The 24,648-nt window shown below is 42.5% G+C and overlaps 1 protein-coding gene across 3 annotated transcripts in view; it reads right to left on the bottom strand.

Moving 5' to 3' along the window:
- The window catches only part of ADAMTS17 (ADAM metallopeptidase with thrombospondin type 1 motif 17), a 383,062-nt gene that overhangs the window by 123,652 nt on the left and 234,762 nt on the right, over positions 1-24,648 (bottom strand). For all 3 annotated transcript variants that reach the window (XM_077263365.1, XM_077263367.1, XM_077263366.1), the window contains exons 13-14: positions 18,333-18,499; positions 17,698-17,825 (exon numbers count right to left, since the gene is read on the bottom strand). In XM_077263365.1, coding sequence (XP_077119480.1) covers positions 17,698-17,825; positions 18,333-18,499 — 295 coding nt within the window. The remainder of the gene's footprint in view (positions 1-17,697; positions 17,826-18,332; positions 18,500-24,648) is intronic.

The following is a 24,648-nucleotide window of genomic DNA, read 5'->3' as shown; positions in this document are numbered from 1 at the left end:
AAACAAACCGCGATAAATCTGCAGGGATAACCGCAGCGGTTTTGCCCTGCAGATTTATCAAATCCGCTGCGGGAGAACCTGCAGAGGACCCCGCAAAGTGTGCACATAGCCTTACAGTGTCTAATGTACAAACTGTTAGGTCTTGGCTCTGCTATCTGGTTCAAGTGGTTGTCACAGGACCACAAGTATGCGCCATGAATAATTGTGGCAACGTACTGACTAGCTTCTGATCCGCTTCTGTAAACAGAGCCTTTAGAATAACAGATGAGAATCTAGTTGGCATGCGACCACAGGAATGCAAATTACATATTAGATTCTCATCTGCTCTAGAGTCTCATGTGCTTCTCTAAATTTTCTCGTAAAAGTGGTTGAGAATCTAATCAGCACGTGACTGCAAGTATGCAAGTCGCATACTGAGGGTCACATGACGACTACTCGAATCGGCAAGTCTAATCCTAACAGTGAATATATTACACACTGTTAGTATTCAGCAGACTTCAGTGCTTTTCAAAATTTTTCAAGGTGTTGAAAACCTGTTAAAGCATGCTAAATTCTTCAAAACTACATCATGCCCCCAATTCACGCACTGTCAGCTAATCTGATCAATTTGCCACCATAAAGGTTAACCATAAATAGTACAATTGATTACCACATTGTACTGGCTTTTCGAAGATGCTACTTCTCTTTGTGGAGACCAAGCTGGTACAAAGTCTTATGGACATTGATCGTTGGAAAAAGGTGCAAAACAGTTTTGCCGAAAATATCAAACTATCCCTTTAGTGCCACCAAAAGATGGCTACAATGTGAGCCAAAATATGACCATTTAAGGTAAATTCTCATTTGTCCGATTTGCTGCAGACGTTTATTCAATGGAAAAACAGTTCTATTTATCTAAGACTGAATTCAGACTTCTGCATTTCACCATCTGTTTATGGACCATTAGGTCCAGACCACTGGTGTAGCTCCAGGGAAGGCCACAATGGCATTTGTCCTAGGCACTAAATTCTATGGGGGGGCATACAATTTCTCCCTCCACTGTTGCTTCTTCCCAGAGCAGCGCAGCGGTGTAGCAGGTGCCTGGCAGGCGACAGAGGAATAATGCAGAGCATAGAAGTTAAGCTGAGTTTTTAAACAACTGATTATATTAATCCTTTTTGTTTTATAACATTTGCAACAATTTTTTAATAGGTCAATAATCTATTTAAAAGCCATACGAAACAGCACTAGTATCGTGTGACTGCTCCACTGCAGTACTGTGTACGCTTCGATTTGTTGTGCTAGATAATGTGTACTGACTCTTGCGATCCATCCTACATGAGCTACAACTACACAGTAACCAGGAATTGTCTTCATATAACAAAATGATTCCTTGATTGCCTATGTTAGCCTGCATCAAACTAGAGCATAGGCCTTTATATTTTTTATATTCATTTTATTCAAAAAGTAATGTTGAAGTGTTTTTGGATCTTATGCGTTAGGCTGGAGTCACACTAAACGTATGAAAAATCGGTCCGTGTCTCCCTGTTAAGAGTCACACGAGTGTCATGCGAGTACAATCTGATTTTTCCAATTTACATCTGAATGCAGTGCGATTGCTATCAGATTGCAATGCGATTTTAACATGAGCTTTTACATACAGCAATTCTCTCTGTCATTTACACATCATTTTCAAAGGAAATATTCGTCAAAACACACTCACACACACACACGGTGTCACAGGTAGGGGTCGCTGTGTGTTCTCGCCAGGATGTGCACGGAGGCCATGAGAGTGTATTGCAGGCACAGGCATAGCAGTGATTGCAATGCAGACTAAAAAAAATAAGTTTTATATGTCACTTTATAGGTTATTACAGGTATTTTTTAGATAGCCACGTTTTGTGGTAGATATATATTAATGTCTTGTGGCAGATTATGCTTTGAGATATATTCACATTATGTTTGTTTATGGGGCTTACGCTGTGTCACTTTTATGAGGGATCGTATCCCTCCTTGGCACTTCTTCTTAGATAGTCACGCCTTTGGCATATCATGTTTTGGTATATACTCTCTTTTTGCTGGTCAGCAGGCCTATTTAGTAGTTGTCCTGACTTTTGGTCCTGCGCAGTAAGGTCCGTTTACGTGATTGTAAATAAATGATTTTTTTCTGGCACCTTTGATAGATAACCGCTCCGGTATATACTCACATGTTTTATTTAATGTTTTTGTGCACTTTGTCACTTTATGCGTGAGCATATTCTTAATGATACTTCCTCGGGCACTTTTGACAGATAGCCACGCCTCCGGCATTTCACGCTCCGGTATATACTTACTCATCGTTGGTCAGAAGGTGCACATGTCTATTCAGCAGCCACTCTGACTTCCGGTCCTGCGCAGTAAGGTCCGCTTGCATTCCACGCGGCGTTCCAGCGCGGTTTGATCGGAAGTCACTTACAATGGGGCGTGCAGGATGTAATTGACATGCGCCGAATAAGCACTGACTACCAATGAGCGCTCTGCACCTTCCTATAAAATAAAGGCATTTCCGTCTAAAACTATCGCCCCCTTTTTTGAAGAAGCATTTGGCGAAACGGCGTCGTCGGGGTGGTGGCACTCACATCTTGATACCTCCCTTTACTTGGCTCTCAGGCACTCTATGTGAGTATAAGTATTATATTGATCACTCTTGTTCCATCTGTCGAGGGTAAAATCTCGCTGTCTTTATGTAAGGTCAGGAATAGGAAAGCCCTACTATTTGTTTGCACGTGCATTTAATATGGTAATGGTGGGCGGTATCCTGGCAGCTATAAAAGAGGACTGTTCTGAGTGACATATTTCATGAAACCCTATGAGCCAAATACAATACTTGAATTAATATCCTTTTTGATTGGTGTGTGCCACTATATGTTAGTTCTGCTTGAATTTTTAAACTGTTTTAATAATTTGAATAAATATTGATGATTTTAGTTATTTTTGAATGGACCCTCTTTTTTTCCCTATATTATATTTCTTTGGGGGAGGTGTTACTTTCTAAAAAAAATAAGTGTTAGTGTTGGGCATGTTAGTGTCCAAGGCAGAGTTGGGAAAACCTGCTCTGGGGTTTTTGTATTTTGAAACAGACTGCAGGATGGTAGTCGTGCAGTCCGTTTCATTCCAGGCCCGGGTTTTCCATGTGGCTGAAGGCCACAGATCCCAGTTAAAATCCCTGCCGTAAAGGGTATGGGTGTGTCAGGGTCAGAGTCAGTTTCACTCTGGTGTATACTAAAGGGCAGAGCAGTCGGCTCTGCAGAGCTCCTGTGTAAGGCAACACAGGCAAGCAGAGCCAAGCAGCCAGGGGAGCTGAGACGCCTGGCACTCCTAGCGTGCACAGCGGTGCAGTCGCCCACGGCAAATGTTCAGAGGAGGACTGACGTGTTTAGCGACTGTAGTCCGGAGGACATGGTTCCCGATAGCGACCTGGAGGATACCGGGTACTATGTAGTGCTGTGAATTGGACATTAATGGTACATACATGTATAATGTAACATCCAAGAGGCAAAAGTAGAGCAGCACAGCCCGAACGACCAGGGACACAATAAGCATGTACTCAGGTACACCGATAGCTGACCGGAGGTGCTCGCATGAAATTAGAAACAATTGGCAAATAGTCACAGAAAAATGCGGCAGCACTCACCGATCCTGAGGTTGAAAGTACCTTTTTATTCAAGCATGAAAAACATCTTCAAAGGCTAGGGGGAGTGGAGTGGTGAAAGGAGTGTGCAGGGAGAGACGACGGCCGTTTCGCGCTACACACAGCGCTTCTACGGGTCCATGATACATACATGTATAAATTGGATATAAATTCTGTGAAGTAACCGCATTAAAGAGACTTTGTGTTGGAACTTTGCTGGGTCACTGCCTCATCACTGCATAATTGTGCTACCGCGGCACTACAATATATATATAGATAGATATAGATATATATACATAGAATACATAGATATATAGATGTCAGTGACACACACACACAAACACACATATACTGTATATACTCGAGTATAAGCCAAGAATTTCAGCCCATTTTTTTAGGCTGAAATTGCCCCTCTCGGCTTATACTCGAGTCATTCCCAGGGGTCAGCAGGGGAGGGGGAGCGGCAGCTGTCTAATCATACTCACCTGCTCCTGGCGCGGTCCCTGCACATCCCTGGTTCTCTGGGCGCTGGCAGCTTCTTGAACCCGACTCCACTCCCATAGGGGTGGAGCCGCATATTCATTACTGTAATGAGCGGTACCATGTGATCGCTAAACACAGGAAGAAGCTGCCGGCGCCCGGAGAACCAGGGATGTGCAGGGACCGTGCCAGAAGCAGGCAAGTATAACGGGGGCATTGTGCGATATTCACCTGGTCGTATTCCACCGCCGGGCTCCGTCTTCCGCGTCCTCTGCAGTGACTTCAGTGCAGAGGACGCAGAAGACACAGCGGCGCCCAGCGATGGAACAGGGAAAGGTGACTATAGCAAGTGCCTGGGCCTGAGCGACAAGAGGTGAGTATGTGATTTATTTTTTTTTTTCATTGCAGCAACAGCATATGGGGAAAATGTCTCTATATAGCATCTTATGGGGCCATAATCAGCATTTGTGCAGCATTGTATGGGGCAAATGTCTGTATGGAACATCTTATGGGGCCATAATCAGCATTTGTGCAGAATTGTATGGGGCAAATGTCTGTATGGAGCATCTTATGGAGCCATAATCAGCATTTGTGCAGCATTTTATGGGGCATATTTTAATATGGAGTATCTTGTGGGGCCCATCATGAACTGTATGGAGCATTATATGGGGCTCCTGATTCAATATGGATATTCAAAAACACTTAACCTACTGATGTCTCAATTAATTTTAATTTTACTGGTATCTATTTTTATTTTTGACATTTACCGGTAACTGCTGCATTTTGCACCCTAGGCTTATACTCGAGTCATTATGTTTTCCCACTTTTTTGTGGCAAACTTAAGGGTCTCGGCTTATACTCGGGTCGGCTTATACTCGAGTATATACGGTATATATGTATATATATTACATAGAAAGAAGAAAAGGCGGTAATTCGTCTGCTGTGTTCTGTAAAATCACTGCAGGAGATGACAGGATAGAAGAGATGGATTACATATAGTAAATACAAATGGAATAGGTAGATATATAGAGGTCAGTGACAAATACAATTAGTGCAGTGTGTGCAAATTACTGGACATGTATTTAATTAATAAAAGATTATTTTTCGGAAAAAAATGACATGGGCTCCCGCGCAATTTTCGTAACTAGCAGAGGGAAAGCCGACGGCTGGAGGCAGATATTTATAGCCTGGGAAGGGGGTAATACCCATGGAGCTCAGTTCACAGCTATATAATTAGCCTTTACTGGCTATTAAAATGGGACCCTAAAAAAAATGTTGTAGGTTCCCCCGATAATTAATAACCAGCAAAGGCTATGCAGACAGCTGCGGGCTGTTATTAATAGCCTAGGAAGGGGCCATGGATACTTGCCCCCCCTCAGGGTAAAAACATCAGCTCTCAGCCATCCCAAAAAAGGCGCATCTATGAGATGCCCCAATTCTGGCACTTAGCCTTGCTCATCCCACTTGCCCTGTAGCAGTGGCAAGTGGGGTAACAGTTGGGGGGGGTTGATGTCACCTTTGTATTGACAGGTGACAACAAGTCCAGAGGCTAGTAATAGAGAGGCATCAATAAGGCACCCTCGTTACCAACCCCATAGTCACATTGTAAGAAAACACAGACACCCAGAAAAAAGTCCTTTAAATTAAAGAATGACACAGACTCCTTTACTATTCTTAATTAAACCATGCTTATAACCTCACCCATTCCCTCGTCATCTGCAAAAGAGGTAAAAAACACAAACAGTATTCCTCACTTTTCCGCAGAGATGCTTTTAATCCATTTGCCCCACGACGGGTCCAGCTCTGCTACATTTAGATGCCAGGCTGCATACATGCATGATGCGTCCATACAGCCTGTCATCTCTGTCTAAGAGCACTGCGAGCGTGAGAAAATTCTGCTCGCGGTGCTGTTTGACAGTTCCTGTGAGTTCACGGCCAATGTCACCTATGTGATGTCACAGCGAATGCCATAGGATGACAGGATGATTGGATGACAGGCTGTATGGATGCATCATGCATCCATGCAGCCTGCCATTTGGATGTAGCAGAGCTGGACCCATCGTGGGACAAATGGATTAAAAGCATCTCTGCGGATAGGTGAGAAATACTGTTGTTTGTGTTTTTTACCTCTTTTACATCATGTCTTGAAGCATTTCCACTGAAGTTGGATCAGCCTGTAACTTCACTTACCATTTTGATTTTGAGCATCATTCCAAGTCCAGAACTCCATGGGATATTAGTTGTGATTTACTTTGATAATTTTTAGGTTTTATTGTTCTCAACACATTCCACTATGTAATGACTAAAGATTTACAACTGGAATATTTCATTCACTGATATCTAGGATGTGGAATTTTAGTGTTCTCTTTATTTATTTGAGCAGTGTGTATATACAGGGTGGGCCATTTATATGGATACACCTAAACAAAATGGGAATGGTTGGTCATAACAACTTCCTGTTTGTGGCACATTAGTATATGGGAGGGGGGAAACTTTTCAAGATGGGTGTAAACCATGGCGGCCATTTTGAAGTCGGCCATTTTGATTCCAACTTTATTTTTTCCAATGGCAAGAGGGTCATGTGACATCAAACTTATTGAGAATTTCACAAGAAAAACAATGGTGTGCTTGGTTTTAACATAACTTTATTCTTTCATGAGTTATTTACAAATTTATGACCACTTATAAAATGTGTTCAAAGTGCTGCCCATTTTGTTGGATTGTCAAAGCAACCCTCTTCTCCCACTCTTGACAAACTGATAGCAACACCGCAGAAGAAATGCTAGCACAGGCATTCAGTATCCGTTGTTTCAGATGCTGCACATCTCGTATCTTCACAGCATAGACAATTGCCTTCAGATGACCCCAAAGATAAAAGTTTAAGGGGGTCAGATCGGGAGACCTTGGTAGCCATTCATCTGGCCCACGATTACCAATCCACTTTCCAGGAAACTGTTCATGTAATATATATATATACACATATATATGACTATATATACACAGTCATGGCCAAAAGTATTCACACCCCTGCAATTCTGTCAGATAATACTCAGTTTCTTCCTGAGAATGATTGCAAACACAAATTCTTTGGTATTATTATCTTCATTTAATTTGTCTTAAATGAAAAAACACAAAAGAGAATGAAGCAAAAAGCAAAACATTGATCATTTCACACAAAACTCCAAAAATGAGCCAGACAAAAGTATTGGCACCCTCAGCCTAATACTTGGTTGCACAACCTTTAGCCAAAATAACTGCGACCAACCGCTTCCAGTAACCAACAATGAGTTTCTTACAATGCTCTGCTGGAATTTTAGACCATTCTCCTTTGGCAAACTGCTCCAGGTCCCTGATATTTGAAGGGTGCCTTCTCCACACTGCCATTTTTAGATCTCTCCACAGGTGTTCTATGGGATTCAGGTCTGGACTCATTGCTGGCCACCTTAGATGTCTCCAGTGCTTTCTCTCAAACCATTTTCTAGTGCTTTTTGAAGTGTGTTTTGGGTCATTGTCCTGCTGGAAGACCCATGACCTCTGAGGGAGACCCAGCTTTCTCACACTGGGCCCTACATTATGCTGCAAAATTTGTTGGTTGTCTTCAGACTTCATAATGCCATGCACACGGTCAAGCAGTCCAGTGCCAGAGGCAGCAAAGCAACCCCAAAACATCAGGGAACCTCCGCCATGTTTGACTGTAGGGACCGTGTTCTTTTCTTTGAATGCCTATTTTTTTCTCCTGTAAACTCTATGTTGATGCCTTTGCCCAAAAAGCTCTACTTTTGTCTCATCTGACCAGAGAACATTCTTCCAAAATGTTTTAGGCTTTTTCAGGTAAGTTTTGGCAAACTCCAGCATGGCTTTTTTATGTCTCGGGGTAAGAAGTGGGGTCTTCCTGGGTCTCCTACCATACAGTCCCTTTTCATTCAGACGCCGACGGATAGTACGGGTTGTCACTGTTGTATCCTCGGACTGCAGGGCAGCTTGAACTTGTTTGGATGTTAGTCGAGGTTCTTTATCCAACATCCGCACAATCTTGCGTTGAAATCTCTTGTCAATTTTTCTTTTCCGTCCACATCTAGGGAGGTTAGCCACAGTGCCATGGGCTTTAAACTTCTTGATGACACTGCGCACGGTAGACAGAGGAACATTCAGGTCTTTGGAGATGGACTTGTAGCCTTGAGATTGCTCATGCTTCCTCACAATTTGGTTTCTCAAGTCCTCAGACAGTTCTTTGGTCTTCTTTCTTTTCTCCATGCTCAATGTGGTACACACAAGGACACAGGACAGAGGTTGAGTCAACTTTAGTCCATGTCAACTGGCTGCAAGTGTGATTTAGTTATTGCAAACACGTATTAGATGCCACAGGTAAGTTACAGGTGCTGTTAATTACACAAATTAGAGAAGCATCACATGATTTTTCGAACAGTGCCAATACTTTTGTCCACCCCCTTTTTTATGTTTGGTGTCGAATTATATTCAATTTGGCTTTAGGACAATTCTTTTTGTGTTTTTTCATTTAAGACAAATTAAATGAAGATAATAATACCAAAGAATTTGTGTTTGCAATCATTTTCAGGAAGAAACTGAGTATTATCTGACAGAATTGCAGGGGTGTCAATACTTTTGGCCATGACTGTATATATATACATATACAGTATGTGTCACTGACATCTATATACACTCGGTATGTAAAGAATTCACACCCCTTTAAATTTTTCACTCTTTTTTGAATTTACCAAATGGCTGCAATGAAACAAAGTTATTTTTTTTCTCATTAATGTACACTCTGCACTCCATCTTAACTGAAAAAAACAGAAATGAAGAAATTTTTGCATATTTATTAAAAAAGAAAAACTGAAATATCACATGGTCATCAGCATTCAGATCCTTTACTCAGACACTCATATTTAAGTCACATGCTGTTCATTTCCTTGTGATCCTCCTTGAGATGGTTCTGCTCCTTCATTGGAGTCCAGCTGTGTTTAGTTAAACTGATAGGACTTGATTTGGAAAGGCGCACACCTGTCTATATAAGACCTCACAGCTGACAGTGCATGTCAGACCAATTGAGCATCATGAGGTCAAAGGAACAGGCCAAGGAGCTCAGAGACAGAATTGTGGCAAGGCACAGATCTGGCCAAGGTTATAAAAGAATTTCTGCAGCACTCAAGGTTCCTAAGAGCACAGTGGCCTCCATTATCCTTAAATGGAAGAAGAGAAGTTTGGGACCACCAGAAGTCTTCCTAGACCTGGCCGTCCAGTCAAACTGAGCAATCGTGGGAGACTTCATGAGAAAGGTAAAGAAGAACCCCAAGATCACTGTGGCTGAGCTCCAGAGATGCCGTAGGGAGATGGGAGAAAGTTCCACAAAGTCAACTATCACTGCAGCCCTCCACCAGTCGGGCTCTTATGGCAGAGTGGCTGGACGGAAGCCTCGCCTCAGTGCAAGACATATGAAAGCCCGCATAAAGTTTGCTAAAAAACACATGAAGGACTCCCAGACTATGAGAAATAAGATTCTATGGTCTGATGAGACGTAGATAGACCTTTTTGGTGATAATTCTAAGCAGTATGTGTCGTGAAAACCAGGCACTGCTCATCACCTGCCCAATACAATCCCAACAGTGAAACATGGTGGTAGCAGCATTATGATACGGGGGTGTTTTTCAGATGCAGGACAAGATGACTGGTTGTCACTGAAGGAAACATAAATGTGGCCAAGTAAAGAGACATCCTGGATGAAAACCTCTTCCAGAGTGCTCTGGACCTCAGACTTGGCCGAAGGTTCACCTTCCAACAAGACAATGACCCTAAGCACACAGCTAAAATAACAAAGGAGTGGCTTCAGAACAACTCTGTGACCATTCTTAACTGGCCCAGCCAGAGCCCTGACCTAAACCCAATTGAATATCTCTGGAGAGACATGAAAATGGCTGTCCACCAATGTTCACCATCCAACCTGATGGAACTGGAGAGGATCTGCAAGTTAGAATGGCAGAGGATCCCCAAATCCAGGTGTGAAAAACTTGGTGCATCATTCCCAAGAAGACTCATGGCTGTACTAGCTCAAACGGTGCTTCTACTCAATACTGAGCAAAGGGTCTGAATACTTATGACCATGTGATATTTCAATTTTTCTTTTTTTAATAAATATGCAAACATTTCTACATTTCTGTTCTTTTCAGTCAAGATGGGGTGCAGAGTGTACATTAATGAGGAAAAAAATGAACTTTTTGAATTTACCAAATGGCTGCAATGAAACAAAGAGTGAAAAATTTAAAGGGGTCGGAATACTTTCCATACCCACTGTATCTAGTCTATTTATTCTTTTCTAACCTGTCAGTGTGATTTTACTGTATGCGGCACGTGATTTGCCGGCTTTTCAAAGGACACCGGTGTGCAAAAATCGGACAGCACTCGCATGGTCCAAGTGCTGTGCGATTTTTTTTCTCGCACCCATAGGCTTGCATTGGCGAGTCTCGGCCGAGTCTCGGTTACAATCGCAGCATGATGCGATTTTACACACACGCTGAATACACCCGAGAAAATAAACGGTGATGTGAGCTGTCCCATAGAGTAACACTGGTCCGATGTACGGTATTGTGATGTGGCCTTAATTTGTGTGTTAGGCCGGAATAACTGTTTTCCTCTGTGTTAAGACTGAGGAATGTATAGTGCTACTGGCAGCGACGTAACAACCGTGGTCACCTCTGCGACCAGGCCCGATGGGTCAGGAGCCCACCAGCACCAGCAGAAAGTTCAACTGGATGTGTGTCCTCGGATGCACATCTAATTTAAGTGTATTCTGGCGAACAGACACATCGAGTCCACGCATTACAATACACACTGCTGGCCAATCAGAGGCCAGAAGCTGACTGCTTCACAAGAATATGCACGTGGCAGGGGAATGAAGGAAAGGTGAGTATTTAAAAAAAAAAAATCAGTGGCCATACTAATACATGGATGGCCATGGGGTGCATTATACTTTATGGGTGACTATGTGGTGCATTATACTTCATGGATAACTATAGGCTGTGTATTATAATTTATGGATGACTATGGGGATGCATTATACTTTACGGATGACTGTGGTGCATTATATTGTTATCATATATTTATATAGCACCATTAATTCCATGGTGCTGTACATTAGACGGGGTTACATACAAATTACAGATATCACTTACAGTAAATAAACTAACAATGACAGACTGGTACAGAGGGAAGACGACCCTGTCCTTGCAGGCTTACATTCTACAGGATTATGAGGAAGGAGAGGTCGGGGGTTGCAGTAGCTCCGATGGTGTTGAGGTGGCCACGTGGTCATTACAGGTTGTAAGCTTTTTTGATGAGATGGGTTTTCAGGTTCCGTCTAAAGGATCCAAATGTGGTGGATAATCGGACGTGTTGGGGCACAGAATTCCAGAGGATGGGGACTATTCGGGAGAAATCTTGGAGGCAATTAGGAAGGAATTTAGGAAGTCTTGGGAGGACTGGAGATTACGTGAGGGAAGATATTGAGAGATTAGTTCGGAAATATATGGAGGAGAAAGGTTATGGATGGCTTTGTAAGATAGTGTTAGTAGTTTAAACTGGATACGCTGGGAAACTGGGAGCCAGTGAAGGTACTTGCAAAGAGGGGAAGCAGGAGTGTAGCGCGGAGAAAGATTAATTAGTCGGGCAGCAGAGTTAAGGACGGACTGGAGGGGTGTGAGAGTGATAGAAGGTAGGCCACAGAGGAGGATGTTGCAGTAGTCTAGGAGTGAGATGATTAGGGCATGCACAAGCATTTTGGTAGAGTGAGGGTTGAGGAAAGGACGAAATCTTGAAATATTTTTGAGCTGGAGGGGAAAGGAGGTGATGAGAGGTTAGATGTGCAGTTTGAAGGACAGGGCAGAGTCAAGGGTTACTCCGAGGCAGCATACTTCTGGTACGGGGGAGAGCGTGATGTCCGTTATTGTGATAGATCAGGTAGGGAAGGTATGCGAGATAGAGGAAAGATAATTAGTTCAGATTTGTCCACATTGAGCTTGAGGAAGAGAGAGGAGAAGGAGGAAGATATGGCTGATAGACACTCTGGGATTCTGGAGAGCAGAGAGGTGTCATCTGGGCCAGAGAGGTCGATCGGAGTGTCATCAGCATATAGCTGGTACTGGAAGCCATAGGACTTTATGAGTTGTCCCAGGCCACAGGTATAGATTGAGAAGAGAACGGGGTTCTAGGACAGAGCCTTGAGGGACACCAACAGAGAGAGGGCGAGATGAGGAGGTAGTGTGGGAGTAGGAAACACTAAATGTGCAGTTGGTAAGGTATGAGGAGATCCAGGATAGGGAAAGGTCTTATCACCAAAGGAAGAGAGGATGTGTAGTAGGAGGCAGTGGTCAACTGTTTCGAAGGCAGAGGACAGGTCTATACTTCATGGATGACTATGAGTTGTACAGTATATTACATGGAGGACTACGGGATGCATTATACTATAATAATAATAATTTTATTTCTATAGCGACAACATATTTCGCAGCACTTTACATTTTAGAGGGGACTTGTACATACAACAAACATTACAGCAAAACAATAAATACATACCGTATATACTCGAATATAAGCCGAGATTTTCAGCCCATTTTTTTAGGCTGAAAGTGCCCCTCTCGGCTTATACTCGAGTCATTGTCGCAGGGGGGACGGCGGGGGAGCGGCGGCTGTGACATACTCACCTGCTCCTGGCGAGGTCCCTGCATCTCCGGTCTCTGGGCGCTGACAGCTTCTTCCAGCGTTGAGCGGTCACATGGTACCGCTCATTACAGTAATGAATATGGACCCGACTCCACTCCCATAGGGGTGGAGCCGCATATTCATTACTGCAATGAGCGGTAACGGTGACCGCTCAACGCTGGAACAAGCTGTCAGTGCCCGGAGACTGGAGATGCAGGGACCGCGCCAGGAGCAGGTGAGTATGATAGGAAGGGGGAGCACTGCGCGATATTCACCTTTCCTCGTTCCGGGCGCCGCTCCGTCTTCTGCGTCCTCTGCAGTGACGCTCAGGTCAGAGGGCGTGATGACGTGGTTAGTGCACGCCCTCTGCCTGAGCATCAGTGCCGAGGACGTGGAAGACACAGCGGCGTCAGAATGAGGACAGGTGAATATTGCAAGTGCTGGGGGCCTGAGCGATGAGAGGTGAGTATGTCATTTTTTTTTTTTTTATTGCAGCAGCAGCATATGGGGCAAATATCTCTATGGAGCATCTTATGGGGCCACATTCAACGTTTGTGCAGCACTATATGGGGCAAATATCTTTATGGAGCATCTTATGGGGCCATATTCAACGTTTGTGCAGCACTATATGGGAAAATATCTCTATGGAGCATCTTATGGGGCCATATTCAACGTTTGTGCAGCACTATATGGGGCAAATATCTCTATGGAGCATTTTATGGGGCCATATTCAACGTTTGTACAGCACTATATGGGGCAAATATCTTTATGGAGCATCTTATGGGGCCATAATCAACCTTGGTGCAGCACTATATGGGGCAAATATCTTTATGGAGCATCTTATGGGGCCATATTCAACGTTTGTGCAGCACTATATGGGGCAAATATCTTTATGGAGCATCTTATGGGGCCATAATCAACGTTTGTGCAGCATTATATGGGGCAAATATCTTTATGGAACATCTTATGGGGCCCTTATAAACCTTTATGCAGTACTGTATGGGGCAAATGTGTCTATGGAGCATTTTATGGGGCCATTATTAACCTTTGTGCAGCATTATATGGGGCATATTTTAATATGGAGCATCTTATGGGGCCCATCATGAACTGTATGGAGCATCTTATGGGGCCCATTATGAACTGTATGGAGCATAATATGGGGCTCCTGATTCAATATGGATATTCAAAAACACTTAACCTACTGATATCTCAATTAATTTTACTTTTATTGGTATCTATTTTTATTTTTGAAATTTACTGGTAGCTCCTGCATTTTCCACCCTAGGCTTATACTCGAGTCATTAAGTTTTCCCAGTTTTTTGTGGCAAAATTAGGGGGGTCAACTTATACTCGGGTCGGCTTATACTCGAGTATATACAGTAGATCAAAAGAGATACCAATAGGAATGAGGGACATGCTCGCAAGCTTACAATCTATGAGGAAAAGGGGAGACACAAAAGGTGGATGGTAACAATTGCTTTCATTGTTTTGACCAGTCAAGGTGTAAGAATCGGGTGTTGATGTAATGCTGCATGAACCGGTTATAAGCCTAAGTATGTACCAGTACAGACACAGAGGGCTATTAAATGCATAAAGCATGTGAGAACATGATGCGAGGAATCTGGTTATGGTAAAAATTTTGAATGGGCAACACAGGGATAGTTAGGTTAATGCGTTGAGACTGTAGGCCAGTGTGAACAAGTGCGTTTTTAGGGCACGCTTAAAACTGTGGTGATTGGGGATTAATCGTATGCACCTGGGTAGTGCATTCCAAAGAACTGGCGCAGCACGTGAAAAGTCTTGGAGACGGGAGTGGGAGGTTCTAATTATTGAAGATGCTAACCTCAGGTCATTAGCAGAACGGAGAGCACGGGTAGGGTGGTAGGCTGAGACCATGGAGGAGATGTAGGGTGGTGCTGAGCCATGGAGTGCTTTGTGGGTGAGGGTAATAAGTTTGTACTGGATTCTGGAGTGGATGGGTAACCAGTGTAATGACTGGCACAAAGTAGAGGCATCGGTGTAAGATTGAGGAGTATGGGGGGTGCATTATACTTCTGCTATGTACGACTCTGGTGAGTATAACAGTTTATTTTCTTCTATACATTAAAGAACAGTGGCGGAACACGGGACATATACCAAGATGGGGGATATATACCAGGATGGGGCTTAGGATAAGGGACACACATACCAGGATGACAGACATATATATATATATATATATATATATATATATATATATATATATATATATATATATATATATATATATATACACACACTCACCGGCCACTTTATTAGGTACACCATGCTAGTAACGGGTTGGACCCCCTTTTGCCTTCAGAACTGCCTCAATTCTTCGTGGCATAGATTCAACAAGGTGCTGGAAGCATTCCTCAGAGATTTTGGTCCATATTGACATGATGGCATCACACAGTTGCCGCAGATTTGTCAGCTGCACATCCCAAAGATGCTCCATACAAGGCAGGATGGATCCATGCTTTCATGTTGTTTACGCCAAATTCTGACCCTACCATCCGAATGTCGCAGCAGAAATCGAGACTCATCAGACCAAGCAACGTTTTTCCAATCTTCTACTCTCCAATTTCGATGAGCTTGTACAAATTGTAGCCTCAGTTTCCTGTTCTTAGCTGAAAGGAGTGGTACCCGGTGTGGTCTTCTGCTGCTGTAGCCCATCTGCCTCAAAGTTCGACGCACTGTGCGTTCAGAGATGCTCTTAGGCCTACCTTGGTTGTAACGGGTGGCGATTTGAGTCACTGTTGCCTTTCTATCAGCTCGAACCAGTCTGCCCATTCTCCTCTGACCTCTGGCATCAACAAGGCATTTCCGCCCACAGAACTGCCGCTCACTGGATTTTTTTTCTTTTTCGGACCATTCTCTGTAAACCCTAGAGATGGTTGTGCGTGAAAATCCCAGTAGATCAGCAGTTTCTGAAATACTCAGACCAGCCCTTCTGGCACCAACAACCATGCCACGTTCAAAGGCACTCAAATCACCTTTCTTCCCCATACTGATGCTCGGTTTGAACTGCAGGAGATTGTCTTGACCATGTCTACATGCCTAAATGCACTGAGTTGCCGCCATGTGATTGGCTGATTAGAAATTAAGTGTTAACAAGAAGTTGGACAGGTGTACCTAATAAAGTGGCCGGTGAGTGTATGTATATATATATATATATATATATATATATATATATATATATATATATATATATATATATATTTTTATTTTTTTATTTTTTTCCCCTTAACGAATAGAGATTCTGTAAAATAGGAAGGAAAATCTCAAAAGTTATTCCATGGTAAAAAGTGCAGGCTCTGATGGTGGGCTGGTGGACTGGGTGAAACATCAGTTGACTGCAAGTGACCTCAACATTTCAAAGACTATCGTAATAGGATAATTTTATATTACAGGATGATTTATGTAAACTAGAAGCTTGGGCTGGTAAATGGCAAATGAGCTTTAATGGGGATAAATGTAAGGTCATGCACTTGGGTAGAAGTAATAAGATGTATAACTATGTGCTTAATTCTAAAACTCTGGGCAAAACCGTCAATGAAAAAGACCTGGGTGTATGGGTGGATGACAAACTCATATTCAGTGGCCAGTGTCAGGCAGCTGCTACAAAGGCAAATAAAATAATGGGATGTATTAAAAGAGGCATAGATGCTCATGAGGAGAACATAATTTTACCTCTATACAAGTCACTAGTTCGACCACACTTAGAATACTGTGCACAGTTCTGGTCTCCGGTGTATAAGAAAGACATAGCTGAACTGGAGCGGGTGCAGAGAAGAGCGACCAAGGTTATTAGAGGACTGGGGGGTCTGCAATACCAAGATAGGTTATTACACTTGGGGCTATTTAGTTTGGAAAAACGAAGACTAAGGGGTGATCTTATGTTAATGTATAAATATATGAGGGGACAGTACAAAGACCTTTCTGATGATCTTTTTAATCATAGACCTGAGACAGGGACAAGGGGGCATCCTCTACGTCTGGAGGAAAGAAGGTTTAAGCATAATAACAGACGCGGATTCTTTACTGTAAGAGCAGTGAGACTATGGAACTCTCTGCCGTATGATGTTGTAATGAGTGATTCATTAATTAAATTTAAGAGGGGACTGGATACCTTTCTGGAAAAGTATAATGTTACAGGGTATATACACTAGATTCCTTGATAAGGCGTTGATCCAGGGAACTAGTCTGATTGCCGTATGTGGAGTCGGGAAGGAATTTTTTTCCCCATGGTGGAGTTACTCTTTGCCACATGGGTTTTTTTTGCCTTCCCCTGGATCAACATGTTAGGGCATGTTAGGTTAGGCTATGGGTTGAACTAGATGGACTTACAGTCTTCCTTCAACCTTAATAACTATGTAACTATGTAACTATGTAATGCCTGCAGTGTTGGAGGACTGTACAATTAATGCTCAATGTTAGTTTGCGTTCTCTAGTATATGGCCTCATATGTATATTTTGGTAAAGAATATCTAGATTTACCCATTTCATGATTGGAAGGATTTTCTCTTACTTTGATTAAATAAGCAAGCATTAGCTTTCCCTACCTCTTTGTGTCTTCTGTAACTTTAGAGAAAGTCTAAGCCTCCTACTTTTTGCTTGAACAGACTATAAACTAATGTACATAATCCAAATAAATACAGAAAGCATAATTATCTGAAATTAAAAGCTAGTTTATACAGCTAAGGAATGTGAATCTCTGCTCTGCATTACAATCAGGGGCAAAGAAGATGGATACTAGCAAAACATTAGAACATTACCTCATCTTGCTCTGCACTAACAAACAAAGTAACCTGAGGAACAAAACATGTGAGCTACTCCACCTTGCACCTGCCATGAACGCAGAGATCCACCTCATAAGGACCACATGGTGTTCCATCCAGGACTCTGTCTGACATAAGCATTGGGGCATCTCGGCCAACGGGGGTACAATACAGCTCACACGGTTTATCTGGGGAAAAAAACAATAAAAAAACAACATTAATAGGACTGACACATTAAAGAGGTTGTCCACTAACCAGACAACCCCTTTTAAATAAAGTGGTCCTGATTATAATATAAAAACACTGAATTCTAACTTCCGGTACGCTGCCATTCCAACGATGTCAGCACCGGGGCTCACGTGACATTCTTATGTCACGTGAGCCCTGTAGCCAATCAGAGGCCTTTATAAGGCTGTTGTGCTACTTCAGTTTGTCCAAGATCCGTCAGGAGGCATGAATCTCGGACAAGCGGAAAAAACGAGAGTGCAGCAGCCATTAGTGAACGCTGATTGGCTACAGGACACAAGTGGCATAACAATATCACGTGAGCCCTGTCATCGATGGAAAGAAGCCAGTATGGGAGGATACAGTTTTTTTTGCTTTATAGTGGAGACTTTATTTAAAAAGGGATGTCAACATAGTAGACAAACCCGTTAAGAATAAGAGTACAATTATCAGTTAATTAGAAGACTTACCATCGATGATTACAGCTGTAAGGGGAGTTTTCTTTTTGTTGATGTTGCGGCCATGAGATTGGCACTGATGGTCCCTAAAACTGGAACCTCCCTTGGGGCATGGGAAATTCTCACAAACCATGTGCTCTACACTTGTCCCTTTACAGCTTTGACCACCAAGTCCAGGACTACAAAAAAAGAAAAAAGAAAAACTGAAGGCTCATCAACTCAGACATGCTCCTGTTCTGACCTCTATCGTGTAGGCTATGTCCTTTAACAATACAGAAAAAAAAAATATTTCCAATGCTGCATTCATGTTTCCTGGAAGTCTTTCAGACTGCAGGTTAATAAATCTGTAGTTGAATTAGGTTTGGACTAATACTGTGTCTATCCACATAACAGAGTTACATTTCCGTTCAGTCTCCTGCTAATACAACCAGCTCATTACAATGATTTATGAGACACATTTGCAAACTCTTCTGGAATACTAAACAACCATTCTGCAGAAATGCGGAGAGAAAAGTACAGTTACTATATGAAGGAATGCAAGAGCGAAGCCATCATCAGAAACACATTATGTAAGGAGAGACATATCCAGGCATTGGAAGAAATTGTTGTAAAATTGTTGTTACAATTTCAGATCCTTATAAAGGGCAAGCTATAGAAAATGAATATCAAGTTTTAGGCTCCAAGCTGTAATATCTATATATTGTTTTCCATATGTCCTGGCAGGTCACATGTTGCTTGTATAACATGGACAGAAAGTAATCATTTTCTCAACAGGAATTTGTGATGTAGTTATACCGGTATTTTTTTTAGCTCTTTAAGGCAGATGATAATGGAACTTCTTTTTTTATTGTAAAGCACCACTCCATCATTTTTTGTTTTAGTGCTGCAGTGGTGCCACTAATCTAAGGTCCTTGACACTAGTATCCTACTTACCTGCCACCATCTTCACCTTTTATAGGCATCGCTCTGATCCCGCAGCGACATCCTATAACCACAGCTTCTGACTAATCGGTCAATGTAAGTCTATAAGAGCCAGAACTAGGCTGTCATAGGCTTACATTGAAAAGTGACGTAGCAAATAGTGATGAGCGAGAATACTCGTTGCTCGGGTTTTCACGAGCATGCTCGGGTGATCTCTGAGTTTTGTTAGTGTTCAGAGATTTAGTTTTCATCACCGCAGCTGAATGATTTACAGCTATTAGCCAGGCTGAGTACATGTGGGGGTTGCCTGGTTGCTAGGGAATCCCCACATGTAATCAAGCTGGCTAATAGCTGTAAATCATTCAGCTGCGGCGATGAAAACTGAATCTCTGAGCACTAAAAAATACTTGGAGATCACCCGAGCATGCTTGGGAAAACCCGAGCAACGAGTATATTCGCTCATCACTAGTAGCAAACAATGGAGTGATCTGGCAGGTCACAACCTGCTAAAGACCAACCAATCAAAGCAGCATCGATAGAAGGTGAAGACAGTGGCAGGTAAGGATCACACTAGGGTCAGGGACCTTAGATTAGAAGCACCACTTCAGCGCTGCAATTAAAAAAAACCCCACTGGAGTGGTGTTTTAAGAACCCTAAAAGTGAATGGAGCGATAAGTGCATGAACAGCCACTTCCTCACTGAAAATAAAAGCAAAATGGGGGTTGGGATACCCCTATTCTAGAAATATCTGCCCACTTCAAAGTCCGGATCAGAGACTTTATAGACACTTATTCCTACATGAGTAAAATTGAAAAGTAGCCTCACTTGCCCTGTAATTCTGTAATTGGCCTGTAATTTTGTCATTATTTCTCTGCCAACTAACAATAATGAGATGATACTGTTTTTCTACTTCAGGCTGTAAACCAAGATGCTTTTCTTTTAACCCTTATGCAGTAAAGAAGTAAGCACACGTGAAATCGGCAAGATCTCATTTTTTTCATTTTATAGGGCTTGACATGACAACATACAAACGAAACACATTACAGAAATACTGACGATAGTGTCAATTTAAGGGGATATTCTCAAGTTTGGATAGGGGATAACTTCACAATTGCTGGGGGGTCAGTTCCATTCATTCTTAATGGGACCGCCAGAGATAACCAAGCACTGCGCTAGGTTGGTCTTTGGCACTCCCATAAGAATGAACTGACAGGCAGTGCGCGAGATCTATCACAGTTTATCCACACGAGGTGCTTCCTGTAGATAGAGGATAACTTCCAAACTTGAGAATACCCCTTTAACCATTTTCTAAATATTATAAAGAGATTCTGGTCAGAACATCCCATAACTATTGTTTGTTACTGTGTAAAATCTCATTTATTTATTTTTTTAATTTGTATGATTATGGAAAAGTAAAGAGAATTTACAGATAGAACTTTAATCATATGAGATTTAAAAAAAATACTGAGGGTTTTGCACTATGACGACTGTTTAGATGTTAAAGGATTATTTTTAATATGTATGTAAAGAGCTGCGGAATATGATACAGCTATATAAGCAAAGCATAATAAATAATAAATAAATGTAAATGTATAGACATAGAGAGCGAACGTAGAGTGAAATGTACACAATGGACGGGCGTGAACCCCAACGAAAAGAATTTTCCATTACATCCAGATGTTACCTTAATTTTTTAAAGACAAAACTGCCAGTAAAATATACATTGTCCCATATTTATCAATGTATTTTCACTTTGTGTGACTTTACTCTAAGTAATGTCTTATTTGCTTCAAATAATGTGATAAATTTAATAACTACTTGGGCCACAATTTAGCGTCATTTCCTCCATGCACGTCAGCTTCTAAAAGTGAAGTGTCTAAGGCATACTGCTTGGTCAGGATTTAGACACTTATTATATATATTTCCCCAAATCACGGCAGTGTGACAGATTTAACAAATGGCACATATGTTGTCAAAAAATTACTGCAACGTGTCAAGATATGTCATGGGTTGTCCAACTTTAAAAAATATCTATCAATGTGTTTAAAATCGAACTATGTACAAAGAAATAATAATAATAACAATCTTTATTTTTATATAGTGTTAACATATTCCGCAGCGCTTTACAGTTTGCACACATTTTCATCGCCGTCCCCGATGGGGCTCACAATCTAATTTCCCTATCAGTATGTCTTTGGATATACTGAAATTAAAGGTATCCAGTCAAAAGGCTTTTGCTCCCCAAAGTCGAGTCGAACAGCCATGAGACATGCAGCTGCGGAGGCTCAAACATACTACTATAACACGCCGAAGATTCTCTATTAGCACTCAAGCACGCTCAGATAACACCTTATCCAAGCACGCTCGCTCATCACTAGTCACCACTACTTAATAGTTGTCTTTCTACAGTTCCAACTCAATATGTCATTTTGCTAAAAATGAAGATTAATGCTCAGGTGCCTGGTACATCAATTAGGTCTATATTGTCAAAAAGGTTGAGATGCTACAGGGTCAAACATCCTGTCCAAATCTTACTTCTGCCCTATATGACCTGATTATCATCTTTGAAGACATTGTTTATGAGGATATTCCCGATGTTATATGTCAGGGACAAATCCAGCCCTTTATTGTTTGATCCAAACAAACAATAAAAAAAATAGCTCCAGCAGTGTCAGGGGAAAGTGCTGTGCTGTGTCACGAGTTCAGGTTGTCATGGACATCAATCAAGACCTCTGCGGCGTCTCTACCTCTGCGGCGTCACTACCTCGGCGGCGTCCCTACCTCGGCGGCGTCTCTACCTCGGTGGCGTCTCTACCTCGGTGGCGTCTCTACCTCGGCGGCGTCCCTACCTCGGCGGCGTCTCTACCTCGGCGGCGTCTCTACCTCTGTGGCGTCTCTACCTCTGCGGCGTCTCTACCTCTGCGGCGTCTCTACCTCTGCGGCGTCTCTACCTCTGCAGCATCCCTACCTCTGCAGCGTCACTACCTCTGCGCTGTCTCTACCTCTGCGGCATCTCTACCTCTGCAGCATCCCTACCTCGGCGGCGTCCCTACCTCTGCGGCGTCCCTACCTCGGCGGCGTCCCTACCTCGGCGGTGTGTTAAAATGTGACCAATGGCAAAATTGTACACTTGCACGTTTAGGTGAGCTGCAATAAGTGGTTTATATACCGGAGAAAGGTGCCGGTCCAGAGCAGAAACGCATTGGTATTAATAAAAATTGATCTGGACTCCCGAGGCGCTTCATTCGCAAGATCCCACCAAAACGTGTGAGTTTCCATTTTTGTCATTATACATCTGGAAGGACCATTCCCTCCAGCCGCAGCAGCAGTGGCTTCCCATGCCTGCAGAGAACACCTTCAGGTGAGCACTACCATCGCTTACACTTGTCCTCTACCACAGCGTTGCCCTATTTTGTGGGCGTTTCTGTCCCTCTCCAGAGATTCTCAGCATGTGACCAGTGACATTTCAATACCTAAGCCAGCCCAGTAAAATACTGTTGTGTTTTCCAGGTTTTCCTCCATCACTGTCATTATAAGTTGTTACAATATTCTATCCTACGTTCTCTATAATAAAGTCAAAGACATCTTGAGGGACTTATGTGTCTCTACTGGCTGGTATATTCTGCTGGCGTAAGGCGTTCTACTGGTAGCCACATGAATGTATTTGTCTTGTAATTCTAGAGAATTGGAATCATTTACTTGTAACCTGATATTTTAGCTACAACACTTTACAACCTCTGTAACATTATTTCTGTAATAACCAAGTCATGTATTTTTTGTTTTACGCAAAAAGCATAAAACCTAATTTCTCAAGACAGAAAGTATGCAGCGCTAAGGGGGAGTTACAGGTCACTCGAGAGAAGTTAATTAATAAGTACAAAATATATGAAGAGTGTTGGAAATGACAAAGCTGATAGTACTGGCCAACACTGCATGTCAACCCTTATGACCCTTTGTACTGTTTTCTTCCCTGTTACTTAGTAATCTGCCTTGCAAAGCAACACAAAAAAAAAAAAAAAAAAAAAGAGTGTGATTCCATGCCCGAGAACATGTATACATTATACATCTAGGACCACCTGCCGCACTGCATGGTGGGCGAACGGTTCATTTAATCAAGACCCTTCTACGTCTTGCCAATGCCGAGTCGGCACATTATATGGAACACCACAGGCAAGTCCTCCGGAACTGTGAAAACCTATGCGGTGACACATAACACAATAATTGCTGCATCTCTGATGTGTTCTATCCTGCCGCAATGCAAGTAGAGTCTCGGCACATGTGTGTTAGGTTAATGGCATGTATAGAAAATACTGACGTGCACTTGAACGATGGATTTTCTGCCAAGAGAACCATATGGTTATTGGTTAGAATGTATAATTTAGAAACCAACCGAGCTTCCTTAGTAATCTTCTACTCGTGACTGCTTCAGGATCTCTAATTAGTATAATAGGAGCTGTGGGCTATATGTTTAGTAGCCCGTGCCCTAACAGCCTCCAGCCATTTCCCTGACATAGGTGGTACAATCAGCAGTAGTGACTGGCATCATCAGTAGTGACTGGCACCATCAGTAGTGACTGGCACCATCAGTAGTGACTGGCATCATCAGTAGTGACTGGCACCATCAGTAGTGACTGGCATCATCAGTAGTGACTGGCACCATCAGTAGTGACTGGCATCATCAGTAGTGACTGGCACCATCAGTAGTGACTGGCACCATCAGTAGTGACTGGCATCATCAGTAGTGACTGGCATCATCAGTAGTGACTAGCACCATCAGTAGTGACTGGCATCATCAGTAGTGACTGGCATCATCAGTAGTGACTGGCATCATCAGTAGTGACTAGCACCATCAGTAGTGACTGGCATCATCAGTAGTGACTGGCATTACCGGTAGTGACTGGCATCATCAGTGTTTTATATTATTTATATAGGGCAGATAAGAATTTATTCTGCAGTGATGAAAGTGGGCACACATAAATCAGCAGGGTATATTTCCCTACATAAGCATTAAAGGGTTTAACCCATGATATCTATACAGGAGTGCACCAGTCTCCAGCTTGCTTCTGCTTGATTGACAGTTTGCACCAGTGGTATGGTTGTGCGGTTAGCCCAAACTACTCTGATGTTGGTATATGAGGCAGCTTTGTCTCTGGAGCATCGGAGGAGTGCAGTGGCCTGGTGAACATTGCCGGGATCGGAATTCGATTGAACCTGGCAAGCTTCACAGTAGCTCTTACAAGCTCTTTTGACAAAAGCTTGTAAGCGCGGCGCAAGTCTGGCCAAAGCTGCTAGAGTGTGGTGGCTGATAAAAAAGGCAATTCGTTATAAACAATAAAAATAAAAAAATGACTCCATTCAACGGAGAGGAATTTTAATATCAAGTAAATTGCAAAGTTGCATGCTTGCA

This window comes from Ranitomeya variabilis, chromosome 5 (assembly GCF_051348905.1).
Source record: "Ranitomeya variabilis isolate aRanVar5 chromosome 5, aRanVar5.hap1, whole genome shotgun sequence".
NCBI lineage: Eukaryota > Metazoa > Chordata > Amphibia > Anura > Dendrobatidae > Ranitomeya > Ranitomeya variabilis.
This window is presented reverse-complemented; position numbering and strand designations above follow the sequence as displayed.